The sequence below is a fragment of the Hylaeus anthracinus genome, unplaced genomic scaffold (assembly GCF_026225885.1).
Source record: "Hylaeus anthracinus isolate JK02 unplaced genomic scaffold, UHH_iyHylAnth1.0_haploid 12001, whole genome shotgun sequence".
Lineage (NCBI taxonomy): Eukaryota > Metazoa > Arthropoda > Insecta > Hymenoptera > Colletidae > Hylaeus > Hylaeus anthracinus.
Window position 1 is genome coordinate 19,308,052 of NW_026534348.1, and position 22,362 is coordinate 19,330,413.

Consider the following 22,362-nt stretch of genomic DNA (forward strand, 5'->3'; position numbering starts at 1 on the left):
TCTCTCTCTCTCTCTCTCTCTCTCTCTCTCTCTCTCTCTCTCTCTCTTTCATCCCCGTCGACGATTCTCCCGCTTTCAGCCTTGGCAACTATCCTTTCTTGGTCACTTGGGCGAACATAAGAAGAGTCGAATACGAGTCAGCATGCCGTAATGAATTTATACGGCATTCGTAGCCAATGCGACGAAAAGTAACTAGCGGACAAAGAACAGCTATCACTGAGAAATCAGCATCATACCATTCATTTATTAAAATAATTATAAGACTAAAATATCGTCATTTGTGGAGCCAGTCGAGTAAATGAAATGGTAAATGAGAATTCGTGACACTGAATGACGGTATTATAATATTTTTGTATCAGTTATATGGGCGAGGGTATAGCTGATTAACGACACACCTATGGAACACTTCTGCGGATGGAAGACGCTGAGCGCCGTTTCGACTTCAGTGATTCACAGGGGGCATAAAAGCATCGAAAAAGGTTCATATCAGCATCTGCTTTATTGGCTCTTGTTTCCTAATTATAGCCATTTCCGTTCTCCACTAATTCTAGAGCACAAACTATTATATCTGATTCTGCTCTAGATCGAGTTTCCCATAATATTGCTTATATTAATCCTTGTTATCTCTTTGAAATTTGTGAAAAATCTAAATCTCTATGGCACGATGATTTCTGGCTTGTATTTAGTTTGTAATGATAGTTTATCGCATTAAATTGTAGCGAATAGTGTGTTCGTGTCATCGCATGAAACACCAGTGTCGGACGACGTTATAACTCGCTACTCGAAACGGCGTTCATCGTCTTCCATCCGCAGAAGTCGCGCGAACCAGCCGGACGTTATCTCCGCGTTTGTTTATCCACCTCCTGCGCCCGAGTAAAACCGCCGTCCAAGTTGCATATTAATAAAAGTTTGTGGAAATTAGTTTAGTTCTACGGAGTTCGGTCTTCGCCGTCGACTTCTCTTGGTTGTATAACTTGCACCAGGCAAACGGTGGCCCGTTTGTCGCAATTTCTTCGCCTCATCCGCGCGACCGAAATTTCATATCGCACCTAATGAACTAGCGCGAAGATTAAGCGGCGCCGGCGTAACGAAATTGTTTGCGACGCTTCTGTACACGACGAGGTTTTGCCCCATTAACCGTGCCGCGACGACGACGCTCCTACATCCCCACGACACCGCCTATCGGTCCCTGGAAAATCTATTATCTGATCGTATTGAGTTAAGTGTTCGCAAATTCAAATCGCGACGCGACAGCCTCCACACTCTTTCTCGCGATTTTTTTTCATGATTCTTCCCGGTCTCCTTTTAATAAACGTAAACGGCGATTACTCGTGAGATGTAGGTCGAATTTAAGACGATTATATAATCAAGTACTAGGATTTGTTTCATTTTCTCTATTAATTAAATGTTTCAACCTCTGGATTGTTTTCGATTAATGGGTTTTACTGAACGTAACATTCATCTAAAAAATTAGGATGATTAAGAAGATTACTAAATGTAGAAAATATTTCTTGAGAACATTCAGACGACGAAGTATTTTTTAAATTTTCAGTAGGGATAACTTTTGTTGGGTTTTCTCAGTTTTTACTTTCAATTGATGGCATTGTGTCAATTCTTATTTTTTCCCTCAAAACAGATTCGGTATCTCAAAGATTTATGAAGATTGTAATCCCGAGAAAGACTTAACTTAAATGATAGTTGGTATTTAGGAGATTTTGGGATCACCGATTATGAATTTAAACTCACTTTAGAAAATCAAAAATTGAGGATTTAAAATTGAACGAATAGAATAGTATTACATCTGGTATAATGAAGAAATGAATAGCTAGGCTATCCAGATTGGTAAAAGAAGGTTTAAGAGCACACAAAATTTAATTGTTTTTTATGATTACTGGTTTTATTCTTACTGTAGAAAATTAAAAATGAGGGATTTAAAATTTAAGGAATAGAATAGTATTAGTTCTGATACAATGAAGAAATGAATAGCTAGGGTGTCTAGATTGGTAAAAGATGGTTTAAGAGCAAGAAAATGTTTTTTATGATTACTGATTTTATTATTACTGTATGAAATAAATTATTGGTACAATACAGTATTCTCTAACGCAATACAAAGTAAACACAAAGGCGTAAGTAATATTCATTAATATGTGGATACGTAACTTTCATTAGCTACTGATTCAATCGAGGAAGTATCCGCATACTGATGGACAGGGATGTATACCGGTTTGACATTACACGAGTTCATTCGGACGCGAAACAGCGGCGTTGAAACAACGCCGACCAGGTGGCGCGGCGTGATTCTCGTGGAACAGGGACCTCGAGCAATGTTTACCCGCGTCGAGCGACGTCTCGTCGCGTCGTTGTGTCCTCGAATCACGGCTATAACTTGCACGTGAATGTTAACCTACTCGAGTGTCGACGATATCGACGCGATCGTTTTATCGACACGGACGAGTTGCATACCTAACGGTTCGACGTTCGTCGGGTACTCGATGCCTGGGCGCCTCGTGGACTCGTTCACGGGGTAAAGATTGAGCGCGCTTGTCATTCGACCGGCATAAGATTAAGCGTGGTTGTCGTTCAAATTTACAGGAAGATCGATATCGGCCACGGAACAATGGTTTTACCAATGCAACGATATTAAAGCAACGGCTACCCCTTAAATATCCTTAAAGATTCTTCCACGACGGCGATCCCGCGACTCCCGGGGTCCTCTCGCGAGATTTATTAAGGACAACCGTAGTTTCGGGGCTGTGTATTAAACAGGTTGCACGAAACCGGGCCGCGATTCGAATAATTAATTACGGAAGATGGATGAGTCATTTCTCACCGGTCGGGGGAATCGTTGCGCTGCCCCACCAAGAACGGGAGAGTTATCGGTTCCGCGAAGTGGGCTGCCAGTAAAAGCACACTTTCTTTTTCTTCCCTCGTGGCCCTCTTTTTCTTTCCCTCTCCACCTTTTTCAACCTCGCACGTTCCGACGTACACAATGATATCGACGGTAATTAGTCTTCATTGTCCGCCGTTCGATTCGATTCTATTCGATTCCCGTCGTCCATTGGTGGAAAAAGTCGAGCCTGGGAGAGGGAACTCCGCGAGTAAACACCGGTGTATCCTCTTTCTTCTGTCGCTTTTCCTCGCGTCCCTCGTTCTCAGCGCTGTCTTTTTCTCCGACCTCCACCTCCTCGGTCTCATCCTACGTCTCCCGTGCCGCCTTTTCTTCTTCGTCTTCTTCTTTTGCATCGTTCTCTTCCTTCGTGCGCCATCCTCGTCCGTGGGTGTAAATCTGTCTCCCAGATTAAGTCCGAACCCTGAGTTGTATAAATTGAAGCCGATCTCTCTGCCTGGGCTCGGGAGTAGCTACTCGGGCCACTTTATTTTCGTTTATTTGTTGTCGACAAACATGCCTGGTCTTCCTCGCAGCAGCAACCAGCGACGGACCAACCGGCCCTCCTCTGCTCGCACACGTTGCTGCACGACCACGCGGCCGCTGGATTCGCTAACGCATACTCGAGCCAAACGTGTACCTGCAACTCGCGTGGATGCAAACGTGAGCAGTTGCCGACTTACCGCTGCTTTGCGCACACACATACACGCGAAAAGAGCTTTATTATGCACAGCAGTGTGCGCCCAGCGAATCTTTAATACGACGCTGCGGATGCACGCACTTGGCTCCCGCGCATGCGCCAATTTTCACCTGGTCTTCGGTGAACAATTCGTGAATTCAATCTGACCGAGATTGCGCGATAATCGCGGTGCGTTCTGTCTTCTCGGATAATGGAATGTTTACGAGTTGATTTTATCGGCACCGATTATTATGTAGCGCAGCGTTTCTCAACCTGCACGTGTCGATTTAGGTCAAATTTCTGTTACACGCTTTAAATGTACCTTGTTTCTTTGGAATCTTGTTTCATTTTTGTCTGTCGTGTATCTACTTTGATCTTCTGCCCTCTCATGTTTATTTCTTGGAAAAAAATTAAACCATTGACTGGTCTGTAATAAGGTAATTATAATTATTAAAGTTGAGTGTATTTCTCATGATTATCATCTCAATGATGGACAATTTTTGACAGATTTTCTGAAGTTTAATTAAATTTTTAATTAAAAATAATTAGTCATATAAACGATAACGAGTGACGTGAAATAGAACACTTAAATGTTGAGTGCCTTAAATGTGTAGTATCGGGAAAGTCGCACGGAGCCGTTCCGAGTGAAAGCGAGAGATGGGAAAAACCCACGGGCCAGCGGGCTCGTAACGGGAAGTTTGCGTGGTGGAAGAATGCGAGGGTCTAGGCCCTAGACTCTAGGGGATGTTTTAGCCGAAAGACCAGTTGTTTTCTGGGCAGTGAATTTGAGCGGTGTGGTCGAGACGCGCTAAGTCGTATGCTTGTATTAAACCATTATTCTAATATACGTATTTTTAAAAACCAAAATAAACACTACATATGTCTCTGTTAAGATTGAAGATAAATGAAGATATCAAAGCTGAAAGTTGTACTATACAAGGGGATAAATATGATAGTACAAACAGATGTTCTCCTTAACGTTATCTGAAAGATTATTCACTTTGAACACATTGATAATTTGCAGTATTTCTAACAAATACGTCAAAATTATATTTACCTAGATTGTAACTACCGAGGATAAGACGTATCTGTTAAATATACTACTATATTTTTGAAACTATATAGAAGGAAGGAGCAATTTATTAATATAAAATGATCCATTATCAAAAATTTTAGCATAAGCATCGTTAACCATTGAGAAAATTTAAAAAGAATTTCGTCATAAATCAATTAAATTGACTACTTCTAGTGTTAAACCCTGGTATTATTATTCAGACTAATAAAAGTAAAATTATGTTTGATTCGTTAATTAGAAATATTATATTACAATATTTGACCCTCGAAAAAGTATTGATTTTAGAAACCCTTCCCTAAATAAATGGTTGTTAAGAGGCATGTTTACCTAAATAATACTTAACTAAAACCACCAGAATTGCTCTTTATACGTAGGTGTATTGAAGACTCCATGGGTAAGAGAGTTGCACAAAAGAAGGATGAAGACATTATTTATGCGTATTTGGAAAGTTTATTTCACGACAATGACTTAAGTAGAGAATCTTAGTATTGTTTCGGTAAATTTAGAGGTTTCATTCCACAACAATGCGAACGTTTATATTGACATAAGAGGGATATTTTCAGAGGATAAAGAGGGATCGAGCGCAGCGCGGATGGCTCGTCGAAAGGCAATACGTGCAGAACCGTTGACTGGTGCCGCAACATTGCGACTGAAAATTTATTCTCTACCGCGATAGTTTCACTATTTCATTTTTTATTACGCCCTGTCCCGTTTCTGCTTTATTACTCCCAGATGTAACTGAAAGCCGCGCTCGTTCGCGCGCAAGAGCGATAGCAACAGCAATAACGACATATAAATATTGCGCGCTCCGACTACGTGAAAACGAATCGCGCTCGTAAAGAGCAGGACCAGCAGGTGTAAACATAAGAAACGAGTCTTGCGAATTTTACAGCGGGGTCATTCCACGTGAAACCGAACACATTTTGCAGTAACATCTCGGATTTTTATGACATTTGGATATGTTGTAGTCTTTACTGATATTTAAAAGTATCTCGAAGAACGTTTAACAATTTTGAACATTATAACTATTACAACTGTTAAAAGTTTTGTGTTACCATTTTTCAATAAATTATAACAATTAACTAGCCAACGGATGAAAATGAGCTTCCGTGGACTTACAGTGAAGACATAAAAGTACCAAATAAAAATAACTTCGGTTAAAAAAAATTGTTTCAACTATAATTTTAACGCTTTTCTTAATAAATAAATACTTTGTTTTTATAATACGTGCGATTTTAAAAATATGAAAGAAAAATGATAATATAACCTAATTTATCATTTCGATGTAGAAATCTAGAAACGTTCAAAAAGGTGGAGAGATTTAAATTGGTTGAATGAAAATTAATTTACGTGAACGGTAATCGCTAGTTTGTTCATCCATTAGCTAGTTCAAGTGTAATATATTAAAAAGCAGGTGGTACAAAACATTAAATAATTGTAAAACCAACAGTTTCCAAAATTTTTAAAAAGCTTTTCAGATACTTTCAAATATCAATAAAAACTATAATATATCTAAATTTTTTTGAAATCGATGTAACTTTAAAAAGTGTTCGATTTCCGGTGGAATGACCCGAATCATTCTCAATGCTATTTCATTGCTTATTTCATATGCTTATTTAATTGCCATTTTGATACAGCCAGTACAAGGTTCACTGCCAGTCCGCGAATACTGTCTCCGAAGACACACTTCGTAAACCTTAAAACAAGAAATTACTTTCAACTTTGATAACTTCAAATCTATATATGCACTATAGATTCTCGGTATCCCCCATCTCACGTTCTCGTATAACACAATGGGAAAATCATTTGGTATCATCATCGATTGGGGTAATTTTTAATTGCAACTATAGTTACCGGACTTTACAATTGCCTACCATGCCAACTCAAATATGTCCTGGCAATTATTATCTCCTAATCATTGTAGCAGCAGATATTGCCCTGAGTATTTCGACTTATCGTGTTGAGTTCATATTTATCAGTCAAGAGATTGATCAAGGTCAAATGTCACGAACTAAATTTAACGCTTGTCTAAACTGAGCTAAAACAAATGCCAAGCGTCGATCTGGCATGATTTGACAAAACTTGCGAATTGATTTTTTTTTTGGTAGCGACAGTTGGTGTCGCGACAACAGTGTCTTCTGTGCGTCATTTTCCTAATAGTAGATTGTTTGGTACAAAAAGTAACAAGAAAAACAATACGCAGCCGCAGAAGGAATATCTAATCGACAACATAGTTTTGGAACCTTTGAGATAAATCTTGTTTGACAATCTATTGCTTTGATGGACGATGACTCAACAAAACGACTGTGCAAATAATTTATTGTTACATAGGAAATAAATATTATTATTACATTATTACAAATATTATTATTAAATTTACGTAATATACATTTGTGTATTTCCTAATTAATTTCAGAGTAGATGCACTTGTGGTCTACAAGAAGTGGGCGCCACTTGAGATTTAAATTGTGTCAATATTTGAATAGTCATCAAACGAATTAATCAGCCTCATTGGTGATCTTTCGGATGTTCATGTATAGGCCTCCTTTAGCTGCCGTGAAGACTCCCTGTGTATCGAACACCATCGGAATGCTTGTCTTCTCACTGGTTGTTACCTCGTATTTTCTAAGAATTTGAACGATCCCCAGCTTCGATTGCATGAGACCTAATCGAAGACTTGAAACGTAATGAGAGGAAGAAATTGTCAATGTACAAATAATCGAAGCAGAGATACTCGTACAAAAATGTCTGCCCTTCAACCTATAATAATTTCTTCTTATAGCTGTCGTTAGGTATGATTAAAATTGCCAAGAATAATTATCACACAGGTAGAATCAAACTTTAGAAGCATACTAACCGATGCAATTGTGAGGTCCGTCGCCAAACGGGATGTAAACGCAATTCGGTCTCTTCTGTTTGTTCTCCTCGGTGAATCTTTCCGGGTCATACCTCTCTGGATCAGGGTAGTATTCGGGATCGTAGTGCAACCCCATCACAGAAATGTACACTGGAGTTCCTTTCTCCAGCACCAGATCAGAATTAGGCACCTTGTAGTCGGTACCGGTGACCCGATCCAGGAATCCTAGTGATGGGTACTTGCGTAAAGTCTCGCTGACGACCAGATGCAGGTACGGTAGCGACATGAGCTGTGAAAAGAAAATCATTCAGACCTAATCCAGAATTGTGAGAAAAATTCACTCAATTTCTACATTGTCAAAATATTAGGTGGACTGGAAAGTAATGTCGTTTTTTCAATTTGAAATACTTGTTCATCATTCACTAGCTATTGATTTTTATCGATCTGACATTCAAAATTTTTAAACTAAATGGCAAAAGGCTGTTGATAACGAGGGCGATTACATAATTGATTAAAAAAAGGAATTAATTAAAAATTTGCGTGAATTTAATGTAAAATAAACGACATTACTTCCAGTCCACTCTAGTCTTCAACTCTGAGTTGATAAAAACTATACGTGTTCTGCCTTCGTAACACCTTACTGATAAACTCACGTATACAGGGTGGATAAATTTTCTATGAGCATAGTTTCATTGCGAGAATAACTATTTTTAAAACCATAACTATTTGCAAAATGCAGTTGAATTTTGTTAAAAATGGACCAATATATTCTCGATATATAAATTCATTTAATTCTGCGTGTTAATGTACCAGAAGGATCTAAAAAGCAAATACCTAAGGAGATATTTACGATACTATCTGATGTTCTCTATCACGTTAATACTTTCTAACTGATTTTCTCTTCCCTTCTTCCATAAAGATATCTCGCAATATATTTACTTCAACATTACTTCGATACGTAAGCCCGATTCAGACTGTACTACACGGATCGTCACGTTCCGGCAACGACACGTTCCGGTACCGACACGACAAAACATTAAAACACGCATTTTAATGGAACTATTCATAATCGACACCGACCTGAACATTCCGTCAACGGGAATAGTGTGAAATCCATTAAACGCGTGTTTTAATGTTTTGTCGTATCGGTGTTGATACGTGACGGCCCGTGTTGTATAGTCTGAATCGGGCTTAATACACACAATGGCGATACGAATCGATTTATGTCGAATAACTTTCACATTATTGTTAGAAAAAGTAATAAAATTGTAATGTGTTGGATGGTTGTTTTTTGAATTTCAGTAAAACTAAAAGTACTTTGGAAATTCCACGTATAAACTCAACTACATCATTCCTCAACTATCATTACAAAATTATTTGACTCTTTTAGTACATAGATTCACTCTGAGAGATATTGAGATACTCTCATCGTCTACACCAGTGTCAATCAGTTGATCATAATTAGTGTTTGAACTACTGGCGTCGTGTTGTATCATACCGTATCATACGTAATCGTGCCTTCAGATTCCTTCAGCGCGTCCAGAATCTCTTTCCTAAGCTTCTTTTGAATGTCCATGTTCAATGCGAGCTCGTAGAGCGTGAAAGACATGGTGCTGGAAGATGTTTCGAAACCAGCACTAAAAAATATAGCCACCAAATCGTCACCGTTGAACCCTGAAACGCGAATTATGTAAATAAAGCTTAATAAGAAGCGTGAAGAGCGTGTTGTAACATGAAATACTCAGTGTAACATCCACGAGATGTTCGCTAGGATGCTAAAATTAATGAAAGATTTCTACATGAACTCACTGAATCCACCCAGATCACCGTCGTTCTCATGCTTCTGCTTCAGCTGGATCAAAAGATCGATAAGATCGCCCCTTTTCTCCCCCGACGCTATTCTTTTATTGATCACGTCCCAGAAAACGGTTCGCAAAAATTTGCTGGCGTCCTTCCCGAAGAATTTCGTGTTGGTGTATTTGGTTAGATACGGCAAAAAGAATATTATAAGAAACTCCATGCTACGACGGAATTCATTGACGAATAACAGCCTCCCAGCTTTCCTGAATGGCGCGTTTGGATCCTTCAGCGAGTTCGCTCTAAGTCCGTAAGCAGTGCTAGCGATCATATCCGTGGTGAAACATGCAAAGAGTTCCTTCATTTCCACCTGTTTCGCCGTGGCTGTGATAAATAGTGAATTAAAATTATTAACTGTAGCCCCAAAGACTTAAACAATAGTAAAACTTTGTTTTCATTTCAGTGCAATTAGACGATATGCAATCCCTCGAACCCATAATTGTATGAGTTATACTAAATTCCAATGTTTGTAAACATTGCATAAATAGAATCTTCCACGAATCACATGAAATGAAAACTTTTTTGTATGCGTTACGTAATACGCAGTTATCTCCGTAATTGTGTACCAATGGATTTGCGAATGCGATCACTGCCACATGTGGACTAGTTCATTCAAGATTAATCTTAAACAAAAAATAGAGCTAAGAAACTTCGAGGATTCTTTCAAAGGATTAATGGTACTTCAATAACTCCGAATTTCTTAAATTTCTAATTATATGTTTACAATCTCCAGTCGTCAATAATTTAATGCTTCAATACACATTAAATACGAAAGAATTTAAGGAACATCGAGAATTCCATTCCAAGGGATTCGATGATATAATTCTTACTCAAATTCAAAGACTCGAGGTGTTCGTCGAGATCATTGGCGATCATAAGCATCAGCTCGAACATCCTCTTCAGATTATTATTTGTGAAGATCGGCGTCAGCTTCGATCGTAGGATCTTCCAGGCAGGATTCTTAATCTGGAAGACGTTCGCGTATCCAAGACGATCGGTCACGTCCGCCGAAGCGTATCTATCGCTGAACACGTTAAAATCTTTCACCAAGACGAGCTTCACAAGCTCGGGATCCCGTATCAGAAGGAATGGTTTGTCGAAAATGTAAAAACCCATGTATGGTAATCCTTTGGACTGATTGTACAGATCCGACACGAAATCAAATGCTGACTTCTTCAACATCAAGCATTCCTTGAAATTTCCTAGGAAGGGAGTCGGAGGAAGTTCCATGATGCCTCTCTTCGCCCAGTACTTGAAGTTTCGAGTTATGTACAAGTAGATAGCCGCGATTAGGGACAAGAAGAGTATAATACCGTCCAGGCCCCAGTATGGCGTTATCACGGCCATTTTTAATTAATCTGAAGTAAAAAGACGTTAGATCGGCACACTGAATTAATAGTAAGGTGTTTTAGCGAATAAAGGTAAAGGTAAGTGATTTTGGAGAGGAAAAATTGAAAGAGAAAGAACCTGAAAAATAAATGAAGAAAATATTCTGAGAACACTAACACTATATGGACAGTTACTCGAATACTGCGGTACTGCGAACAGCAAAGCGATCACAGTTCCACGAAAACCACCTTCTACGACACTATGTCAACTGATAAATAGAAGCTGAATTTTACGCCATCTGCTACAGATTTTTATGAACTCGATAGATTCTGATTTTCTCCTTCCCCAGCATATTATCAATATTTATCAGCGTTACAATATTTATCAGTGTTATGTCGCGAGGAACTGATTCATCTATAGTATTGTTGTCACGCGACAAGTTCGGTCACGCGAGACGATTAGTATTCACTTAAATGAATTTTCATTCAGCCAGTTTAAAGTTCTCCATTTGCTTTTTCAAATTTTCAAGACGTACTTATTAAAGAAATAAGATCTTTATTTAAGCAATTTTTAAAACAATTTTTTTTAAACTAAAGCAATTTTTGTTTGGTCCCTTATGTCTTAACTGTAAGCCAGCAAAAACTCATATTCATCCATTGGCTAGGAAATTGTTACAATTTATTGAAAAATGGTAGGACAAAACTTTTAACAGTCGTAATACTTAAAATTTTCAAAATTTGTTAATGTCCGAAATGTCACACCAGCAAAGTGTTCGATTTCGAATGGAATGACACAATAACGTTATTATATGATTTTCCAGCTGTCTTTGACGCAAATCAATGCCAAATTAGTTTTACAAAATACATGTTAATCTAGTTCTTCTTAATATTTATCCATAATCTAATTCTTCAACCTTTTTCTTTCTGTTCTTTCACAAATATCTGTTATAGTTGACTTTCCTTTAAAAATGAGATAACACTTCACAGTCCAGATACCGGAGTCATCCTGATATCTAGCAGAGCTTTGTAACAAGGCCAAATTTTCTGTAAATCATCATCAAATGGTCTATGAACCTCCACGATCTATAGCCCCGCCACCGCATAAAACTACGTCATTGGTTCTCCGTGCTATTTTGTATTATTGTTTTGAGCTCTTTTATAACACCGAAAATAAATTTGTAAGAGTCAAGAAAGGCTAGTTTCATTTGCAGGTCTTTCTTACATCTTCACTCTGAAATATCAAGGCGGGATTAAACACGGGGGTGAAAACGTCCTGTGCAAGATTTCCCGCGCGTTCCACCCTCATTTCGTACGAAAGGAACGTTGCTCGGACACGTGTGATCGTTCTTGTGTATGTATCCAGCTAGCAGAGAATGGACGCGATGCTCCGTGATATATCGCTGGGCTGGAAAAATGGTTACGCCAGAGGGGGCAGGGCACAGGGAGGAAAAGCCGAAATGCAGTTTACGCTTTGGTTGACGACGAATCGCCTTCACTGGCGTCGGTCGGTTACCGACGCGTTTGTCACCAGATGCACTTCGCGTGTACGCGCGATCGTTGCCAATGCACCGCGCTTCCGGGGAAAACGTGTACCGGATCCGATGCGCATCGACCAGAGAATTTTTGTTTCCATTCATTCAATGGTGATCACTGCGAGTCGCAGCTCGCTGCAGTTATGTTATCCAGGCTTGCTCTAAGAGCGCCAGGAAAGATAAAGCAATGTTTTCGTACAACTTCTCTTAGTTACTTACATATTATATTTATATACAGGGTGTTCAAAAAAAAGCATTCGATATTTATATGGTACATAGGGCACACTGTACTGAGTAAAAAAGTTTTAGTAAACATAGGTCCAAAGGTCAACCGTTTTTGAGATATAGGCATTTTTGTTTGCTAGTATCATAATTGACTTACTTGCTTTCATCGCATGCGATGTTTATATCAGTGTTTATAAATTGCGTTCTGAATGTTCCCGTTCAAGTGCCGACAGTAGATTTCATTGAGATTTAGTCAGTAGTGGATCAGTTGCATGGCCTCCTCGATCCCCCGATTTAAATCCTCTGGACTTTTTTTATGGAGATATTTAAAAAGCCAAGTATATTCCACGCCGATAAATGACTTAGAAGAACTACGTAACCGAATCCACCATGCTTCTCAAATAATTCGACAGAAATGTAGGATTTTCGAGAGAGTTCGCGACTCTCTAAGAAGAAGATACCAAGCGTCTACAGAAATGAGCGGTGGACACGTGGAAAATCTTCTATAAATATGGAAAACCCAGAAATAAGTCAATCATGATACTAGCAAACAAAAATGTTTATATCTCAGAAACGGTTGACCTTTGGACCTATGTTTACTAAAGCCTTTTTACTCAGTACAGTGTGCCCTATACACCATATAAATATTGAATGCTTTTTGTATTTTAGGTAGTCGTGTGGGAATGACAAAATGCAACAGAGTCAGTTTAAATCGCAATAGGATCGTATGATTCATATTTAATCAAAGAACAATCAAGTGAAGTTTTATTAAAATCTTCCATTAAATAAATTCACGGGACAACTACCTTAACTATATTCTCCGATTTAAATCCCCGTCGTTCGAGAAACGAATGACGAAGCGAAGACATGGACTCAGACGGTATTCTCTGTGCGCCATTTGCATAGCTTCTAATAAAAGCAAATCCCCGCGTCCAGTCGCATTCTCGCGTATTCTCGTTTCGCGGAGATCCGACCAACTTGAATTTTCTCGCGTCGACTTTATCATTCCTTTCTTCGAGTGGACTTTGTTTCCCCTGTAACTACAGGTCCAATGGTGTTTATTCAGCTGTATAATCAACGTTCAAACCCACCAGAGTAAATATTTAGGGGATCTAGCAAATGCATTTTTTCTTCCAACGATTAACAATGTATTTAATCATTGGTGCATTGACGCTAGTAACACAACTAGGAATAGAGTGTTCTGATTGTTAGCTAATGTTAATGTTCATGGGATGTAAACTATCCTTGGTGTTGTGGATGAAATTCCAGTCTAGTCAAATATCTCAAAAACTGATAAAGATAATAATAATTGCTAAATAAAGTGAAAGTTGTAGTTTTTACAAGCTGATATTCATGTTTCTGAAGGCTACTATTAGCTTTAAAGTTGTGGATTAAATAACTATATAGTCAAATATCTCATAAACTGTTAAGAACAGGAAAATATTGAATATGGCGAAGGTTTCGTTTTTTTTTCTGGCGGTCACAGGATTTGAGTAAACTTTTTAATGGTTTGTAAGTGGCACAATTTGTGGTCAACCAGATCACTTTTGTGCTAATATGTATGTATGTATACGTTTGACCACATTAAGGGGGAATTCCGGTGTAACAGTTTTAAAAATAGGTGATTTTCATGATTTTTTTGGAAAACTATTAATAATTCCCAAATAATCTTTCTTGGGATGTGAAGAAGCATCCATGAAATAGAGAAACAAAATTTGTTCTTGCCATTTTCTCTGTTATTTATTGAGTATATATAATCATGCGAAACACTTCCGGATTTTAGGTGTCTAGTATATAGAAATGTAATCTGTTTCTATAATTAGGGAGAAAATAAGGTTATATATATGTATATATTACTTTTTCTTCAGTGCTCCTTTAACTTCAGCATCTTATAACACATAAGTTTAATAACCGTTGTATATGCGTGTTAATACTCTTCGAAACTCAAAAATATTTCTTATCCATAGTCTAACAGTCAGGTATTACCCGCGTTATAGGCCAATCATTTTCGACACAGTACACGCGTCTTCTCGTCCTAGTTGTAAAGAATTACTGCCTAACGGAACGTCGTCGACAGAGTCAGAATCTCTTCTCTAGCAATGAAAGAATTTTCCAAAGGCTGGCTCCGTTATATCGTTCTGACAAGTACCAGTTAAAGCATTCCTTGCAGACGCTGATTTCAAAACGTATTGCGTTTCCTCTACGACCTTGTTACAGCTAACGCTAGGAAAGCCAATGCATCTCCCGTGTCCTATATTCCCGACTTAACGTCCTCGCGTCTTCGGAAAGCATTCTTCGAGTCGTAACCTATTTCCGCGAAGAAATTCGCGGTGATTTCCGTGAAGGCGCTCGCGACATTTCGCGAGACACGGAACGACATCTTTTGTGTCGCTGTCGAGCGTCGCAACGCAAATTCGTGGGATCGACAGACAAAAATTTCGACCTGTCTCTCGCTGCTGAAGCGGGTCAAAAGTAAGAGGATGCAGAGCTGTGTCTAGGTTTGGTGCTTAGGGCAACAATCAAATATGACGCCATTAGGCTAACCGTCTTGGAATAGGTACACATAAGTATTATAATAAGACACTTAACAAACTTTATGTATAATTTTACTAGGTTATTCTGGATGAAAAATGTTATAAATATTATGAGTATATTTCGTTTCGTTTGTCTATGATATTAGTAATACGATATTGTATATGTTTTCTTACAGTCCGTAAGTATGTCCAGTGATGTATTCAACAATCTTCATTTACGTGTTCGTCAGGTTATTATAAACTTTATAATATAAAGGAACGACGTTGTATTTATTGTGGAACTATTTCATTTTATTAATCAATTACATTAAAAATGAGATGTAGACAAATCCGTGCTTACACAAATGTCATATACAATGATAATGCATTTTATTTCATTACTTAATTATATTAAAAATGAGATATTGAACAATCGGTACTTACAATATGTAAGTATGGTCGAGGAGATATTCAACAATCTTCACCTCCAGGTCAGTTTGTACAAAAAGTGCATACTATAGAGATGTTCCATTCTGTTAATGAATTATAGCAAAAGTCAAACATTGAGCAAAATTCTTATAGACTGTAAGTGCTTAATACCTTATTTTCGGATTAACTGACTAACGAATCAAGATGGACCCATACTGTATATCACATCTTTTGTTCAGGGTAACTTGGTGAACACGTGGATAGAGTTTGTTGTATTTTTCACAGAGCATATTATATACGAGTGTTTATTATTGTGAAAAACAATTGAATAGGGAAATGAAATTTACTCCCGATCTTTCGTGGTTATAATATAACAAAGTATACTTTCATTTCACTATTTATTAAAGAAGTGTTATTTCATAAATACTAGATCAGGTAATTCGAAAATTACCTAATCTAATATATAAATGAACACAAGGATTTGCAACGTTAATAGAAAACGCATACAATTGCAGCCTGTATCAGAAGTTTTTATTTTCTTTCATTTCCATTATTTGGATTAACTCACTTTCAAAACAATAAAGAAAATCATAAATTGGAATAACATAAATTCCAACAACATGTGTAACTAAACTATAGAAAGTATTATTGTGCATTTTCTAACAATTAATTTTAACCAATCAAATATACATTCTTTGAAATTCGTTAAGGTTTAAAAGGGTATTATTGTCTAGAAGTTTGATTTTTCAGTAATTTTTAGGAATTAATTTTGCGAAAACTATCAAACCTACAGTACCAGGGTTTTTTTATGCATAATAAAACACGTTTCAACTAACAACACAAATTTTTATGAAATACTTCATTGAAATATATACAAGTTATGCGCTGTTATGCAGGTTGTGGCGTGAGACGCTCGTTCAATCGGGCGTGCAGGCTGTGGCGGTTCTAGTCGTCTGAGACAGAAAAATAAATCTTTTTTTCAATCTATATGAATGTAGATATCGTCTGAACTAGAATTAAGTAAGTACTAAATTTTTTATCGGAATCACAGCTGTTTGAAAATTAAGGTTTAATTTTCCCGGAAAATTGTCAACTAAAATATGAGAGCAGGACTAAAATATTCAAGCTATCGGTATAATTCTAGTTCAGACCATAGGTGAAGGTGCCCTCGAAATGCGTGTAAAACCAGAAGTCAGTCGGTCCAATAGTTTTTGAGAAAGACGTGCGCCCGACTTGAAAAATGTCGTTTCGAGAAAAACGCGTTTAAAGTTTGCTATACATTTAGCACTAATACTGGTGAACAGCCTTCAAGCCTCTGTAACTATGAGAACTCTATGAATTTCAAATTAATATTTTAATATTTTAATAAATGATAAGAAAATGCAAAAAAAAAATCGAATGTTTGAAGTTTCTAGACGACAATACCTACTTAAGGTAAAATTTGTGTCGCCTCAGATTTATAAAATGACTACATTCAAGGAATCAAGACATTAATAAAATAACGACCAGAAGTGTCCTTTTCAATTCAATTTAGTGTTTGTTTAAATAAGTATGTCGATGTATACACAGCATAGTATTCAAAAGCGTTTCTTCTTCCATAGAGATGGTCTTGGATCCAGAGTACGAGTCGGCTGTCAGGAGAAAAATCTTCGTGCCATGGGAGACAATAGACTCGAGTGCAATGCTTTCGGCTGGTAGTCGTTTCTTTCTTTTGGGATGGGTAAAAGTTCGAGCAGCAATATGCCAGCCACGGTCATCGTTTGCCTTTCGTGCAGGCTACCTCATACCGAACGGAGGCTCCAGTAATCTGGCAGATTTTATTTTCCCGACGACGACGACGTCCAACGACGCCTGGGCTTCGACAACAGTTTGCGAACTCATATCTCACGGAGCGTCCGTTCCTGCGGAAACTTCGATATCCCCGAATATGGCGTGATCGTCGGTGACTTCGAGCGAGACCAAATTCTCCGCGTCCTTCCGCAGGACCTGCTCGCCTCCGTTTCATTGAGAAACGAGGCGTTTTGTCGCCGATAGCGACCTGGTTGGCTCTGTTTCACGCCTCTTTTCGATCCTCTCTTCCGAGTTGCACGGTTCGTAGAGTGCACGCCTTAAATCATCGATTTAACGAAGAAAAATTGAACCACCGTGGCCGATCGACCGTGATCGCGTCACATGTCCGTCTAATCGGCCCTACGAGTCGAGATTAGTCTTTCCACCCGTTCGTTCTTTCGGAGATTTCGTGGAGCAGTTTCTCAAACCGGTGTTCGGCAAACATGTTGGTGTGATTTCTTGAGATCTTAAAAGAAAAAAAAAGCATATTTTTGGGGCCATCGTGATAAATGTTTTATGTACCACTTTTTTTTATTATTAAGGGTCTTTAATCAAAAATGGGCATTATCTGAATAAAAACATGTCTCGAATGATGTATCAGTTATGGAACGATCAGAGGTTGTTATAACTTATCTTGTATACTAGTTGGAATTATACATTGACAAATGACATATTTTCAAAACATCGTATTGATAAGCTTACTATAGAAAGGAAATGTCAATTATTTTAACGATACTCTTGACGCTTCAGCTGTGATATAGGCTCTCTTAAACAAATTATGTTGAAATTCTACAAGTAAATAAAATAAAGGAATTTTATTGTGAAAGTGAAGAACGTAGTATTAGATATAAAAAAAAGCATAAATATAAAACAGGAACATTTTAAAATTGATTTAGCAAGAGCAGAGTTAGAAAAAGATAGATAGCTGTCAATAGTGCTCGTATCACGGTATCATGTAGATATTACATTCTGGAATCAAATTTATAGATTGCAAGGAAATCACTTCTGTCTTGATTGATATATGATGTAATATTTACACGTTGTAAGCACTTTTACAGTTCCTGTTGATGGCTACCTATCTTTTATCTTCCTCTTTTCACTAATCTCACGCTTCTATTCTCTTCATTCTATTTATTTGTAAACCTGTATAGTTTTCTGAAAAGGTACTGCATCGATCCTGAATTGTTAAAAGTCATTTATTTTCTACAGCAAAGGAATTCTGATACTTTAAAAGTGTTATTCGAAAATAAGTACTACTACCAAGTGGCATCAGGGATAACTACTTCAAAATAGCGTCACAAAACAATGAAATCATGTTCATTCATTTGTTATTCAGCATTAACGAATGAATCGTTCATTTCCACATTCGGGATTTTTGAAATTGTTTCATGGCATCACTTTTCGATATACAATTTCTAAATTGCTGAATATTTGTTTTCCATTTCCAGCATGTAAAAATACAGTAGAATTAACAGTGTTTGTGAGTTATGAACTGTGTCTTAGAGATAATAATAAGCGTCACCATATTCCGGAACCATTATTTTTGATACTTCGTAAATTCAAGAATGTTCTTCGCTGTAGTTTTCTTTTTAATATACACTAATACTGCCAAAACAGGATTTTATATGACTGATTAAAGAATCTTTATCCACTGAAAAGTCAATCTTAGTTTGAAGTTCTCAAAAATAGTTTGAAGACGTTGCTTCAGGTTCTTTTATCGACGAAGCATTACAGAGCACTGCGAGCGGTATTACTAAATATGCAAGTCTAGTTTACGAGGAACAGAAAGAACAATAGAAACGGAAACATCTCGTTTCTGTTTTATTGTTCCCTATACTTTACGTCACTTATATGTTTATCGCATTGTAGAAAGCAGGAGACTGAGAGAAAAGTCACGAGTCGTATCAGTCGCGCAAAAACAGACTTATTTATCGTTCTCCTTTCCGAAGTTTCACAAAAGCGGAAAAAGAAGCTCGAAAACGTATCCCGAAGAAAGAATACGTCTGAAATATTGAAGCCTTCTTGATTCGTCCGCGTTCCGCAAAGTAGTCGCGCGCTCTCTATACGCGGAAACAGTAAAATTTATTCGCGCGCGTTGTCAACTTGTGGTAAATGGACTTTCCGTATTCTGATCTCAGGCAATATAGGAGGAACTTTTCGACGAAGCTTGTAAGATTGCGCAGGAAAATTTTAACCAATTCGGTTTGGGAGTAGGTACACGAGATTCGTCTTCAATTTCTTTAGACATTCTTATCTCAACTCGTAACTTCAGGATGAAGTTAAGAATGCCCCTTAAAAGTTGGAAAGATGCGGTCGTAAGTGGGGCTTGTGATCTTCGATATATTTATCGTTACAATTATCGTAGGGCCTCTGATGTAATACAGATAGTCTATATTCATGAGTAGACTGCGGATCTTTATGAAAAATAGAGTCTTTGCGAACGTATTTACAAAACTTGAACCTATATAGGAATTTATTTTATTCTGAAAATATTATAACCTTACTTTCAATCTTTTTTATATTCTCGCAAATTGTTTGCATTTTGTACGTTCCTGCACATTCAAATTTCCTATAAATGCATAAAGATCCGCAGTCTATTCATGAGTAACTAACTTTCAGTCGTAGCACCGCATTATATTAGAAACACTGATTTACGCATCCTAAACTACATTATGGTTATGTTTAAAGCGGTTATAATGAAATTACGATTCACTAATTGTTATTCACCAGAGGAAGCTGTACTTTAAAAGAATCCTGACTAAGTTTGGGTTTCACCTGATAGTAGAATTCCATACTAAAGCTTGTTTGTGGATATAATAAACAAATAACGATTACCCGACCGCATTAAATTTGCTATTTCTATGGATTTAACATATAAGATTTAAAGCAGTATTCAGAATAATAATTAGTAATTATATATTTAATATACATATATATAATAAATTAGGATTATAATTATAAAGCGAAATAATGGGAGAAAAACCATATGGTATTCGCGAATATTATAAAAGTAATTTTATTATTTCTCAAATATCTATAATGATAATTTTAAGTTAATAGGAGATCCCGAATGGTTTCTCTCACGCGTGGAAGGAGTTTTTTTTATCGATTGTTTCACACAGTTTCTTCACCCTGACGTCGATATCTTATGGATTCTCTAGGTAGGCCTACTAGGGAGATTCCTGACAGTTCCAGTACAACATACACTTTCCCACACTCTTCTTTCTTTCTTCTCTCAACTTCTTCTAACAGTAAAAGATTCCTTGTCCTTAATAGTACCGACGACTACATCTTCGAGGTACAGGAAACCGGCTCCTTTTTGCACTCCAAAGAAGGTACAAAGAACAGAATATACAAATTCGTATATTCTTGGGACTCGGATACATCAATCCCGAGTTAAGGGGTACGTAGACATTGATGACTTGACACACTTGTGTTTTGCTTACAAACATCGCTCAATTCAGAATCTCAGATTTTGATGAATCTTGGCACACATATAGAGTTCTTCGAAATATAACTACAACTTTAAACAATCGCTTTAAATCCCAATAAAAAATGATTATGTCCCATGAGAAAAATTCTATACTACTCAACATCTCAAAAGTATGTAAGTATGTTCTGTATATTATTAATGTATAAATTGTATGAACTTTTTCTTCTTTGGTTACGTAATTATGTAAACAATTTCTTCGGCTGTATGTCTTGATTCGCAAGGATCAAAATTTTGATTAGTCTGAATTTTCAAAAAGGATTTGCACACCGCTAGTCCAAGATAAGTATTAAAAAAGAGCTAAAATAATTCTAAATCATTATTTTCTTAAACTCAAGAAGAATTGAACAACGTCAGCGTGTTACTACAGTATAAAATAATTCAGTAGAAGTAGCAGTGATGCAGTAAGAAATAAATAAAAGGTGCAACATTGGCATACGAGCGAAAAGAAGAAACATATGTAGATGAATAACAGAAAGAAACCCAGGAAGAAGTACAATAAATAATAAAACAATTGAGAAAAGAATGGAATAAAAGATCTTTTTCTGTACCAGTCTGTTGTAGTCAGTTCTCGTACTATAAATATTACTTATTGCGTTTAAGCCAGCAAATAAAACATAAAATAAAATATCAGAAAAATAGTAGGAGAACCAAATGCTCTTATCATTTGCAGTACATTAATTTACATTAAAGTGAATTAGAATTGGCGGATTTGCCTTAGAAATTATTTAAATGTATGAAACATATAATACATATGGGGGGTGGGGTGGCAAATACTTCTGCGAGTTATTACATTTCGTCTCAATTGTAACTGTCAGATTACTAACATAAAGTCGCGAGATACCTCGTTTAGGGATACGAAGGATTTGAAATGATCAGTAATGGTTCGCTCAAAAGAGAAAAAGGTTCCAGTAACTCATTCGTTGAAAAAAACAATGAGTTTTATTGGCAGCGGCGCTACATCGACACAGAGGTCCAGTAACTAAGCGTCACTCGCTTAGCGGCGCGAAAACAGGTATTGCTGGACAATGGGCATTGTGCTCGGATGGTCCGATAAATACATCGTCGACTGATTATGTTATAGGGTGTCGTTGAAGCACTTCGCGACCAGTGCGATCGGACGTATTGCCGGTTAAGTAAAGACAAGTCTCGTTGCTCGCCGTTGGGAAAACGAGACCGTTAAGGTTTGTTTTCACGTGACTTTAAGTCACTGCTTCATCCTCTCGCACATTGAGAATTTTTCTTAGCAATTAGTAACTTCGAGACAATTTTCTGATATTTGTCCTGAAAATTTAATGTGGCCTCCTTTCCATTCAAAATTCATAATAACTGACATTAGACGAGGCAAAATAGACCAGCTGTAACTATGTATAGAATCTAATATTCATCATTTTAATGTTCACAATTTTCCAATCGAAAAACCAGACATATATTAATATTTAAGTAATAATAATTTTTGTAGCTACCTTTCGAAGTAATTGTTAATTAGTCCGTCATTAAACTGATGAGCATTAATATTAATATTACCTAAAATAAAACTTGTTACATCTGACTTTTTTAGAGATTTATTACAGACTCCATTAGGAACTTTACGTAGAATAAAATTATATTATCGTCTAAAAGATGTACCATGCTGAGTGCTAGAGTAGTATCCGTTGAA

The 22,362-nt window shown here is 37.2% G+C and overlaps 1 protein-coding gene and 1 long non-coding RNA gene across 2 annotated transcripts in view; one reads left to right on the forward strand and one right to left on the reverse strand.

Moving 5' to 3' along the window:
• LOC128891313 (uncharacterized) overlaps nucleotides 1-22,362 on the forward strand; it is a 495,141-nt gene that overhangs the window by 268,721 nt on the left and 204,058 nt on the right. The gene's annotated exons all lie outside the window — the stretch shown is intronic.
• LOC128891229 (cytochrome P450 6k1-like) lies at nucleotides 6,950-10,937 on the reverse strand. Its single transcript, XM_054150600.1, has 6 exons — nucleotides 10,823-10,937; nucleotides 10,186-10,713; nucleotides 9,308-9,679; nucleotides 8,997-9,172; nucleotides 7,497-7,787; nucleotides 6,950-7,316 (listed from the first exon to the last, which is right to left on the reverse strand). The coding sequence occupies exons 2-6, from the start codon at nucleotides 10,700-10,702 to the stop codon at nucleotides 7,140-7,142; spliced, it is 1,533 nt and encodes a 510-aa protein (XP_054006575.1). The 5' UTR covers nucleotides 10,703-10,713; nucleotides 10,823-10,937; the 3' UTR covers nucleotides 6,950-7,139.

Excerpts from the sequence above, each read along its gene's own strand:
- LOC128891229 (XM_054150600.1), bottom strand. The coding sequence starts at position 10,702 with ATGGCCGTGATAACGCCATACTGGGGCCTGGACGGTATTATACTCTTC. Across the intron at positions 9,680-10,185 it reads CCTCGAGTCTTTGAATTTGA|CCACGGCGAAACAGGTGGAA; the intron begins GTAAGAATTATA and ends TATTTATCACAG. Across the intron at positions 9,173-9,307 it reads CGGTGATCTGGGTGGATTCA|GGTTCAACGGTGACGATTTG; the intron begins GTGAGTTCATGT and ends TTCGCGTTTCAG.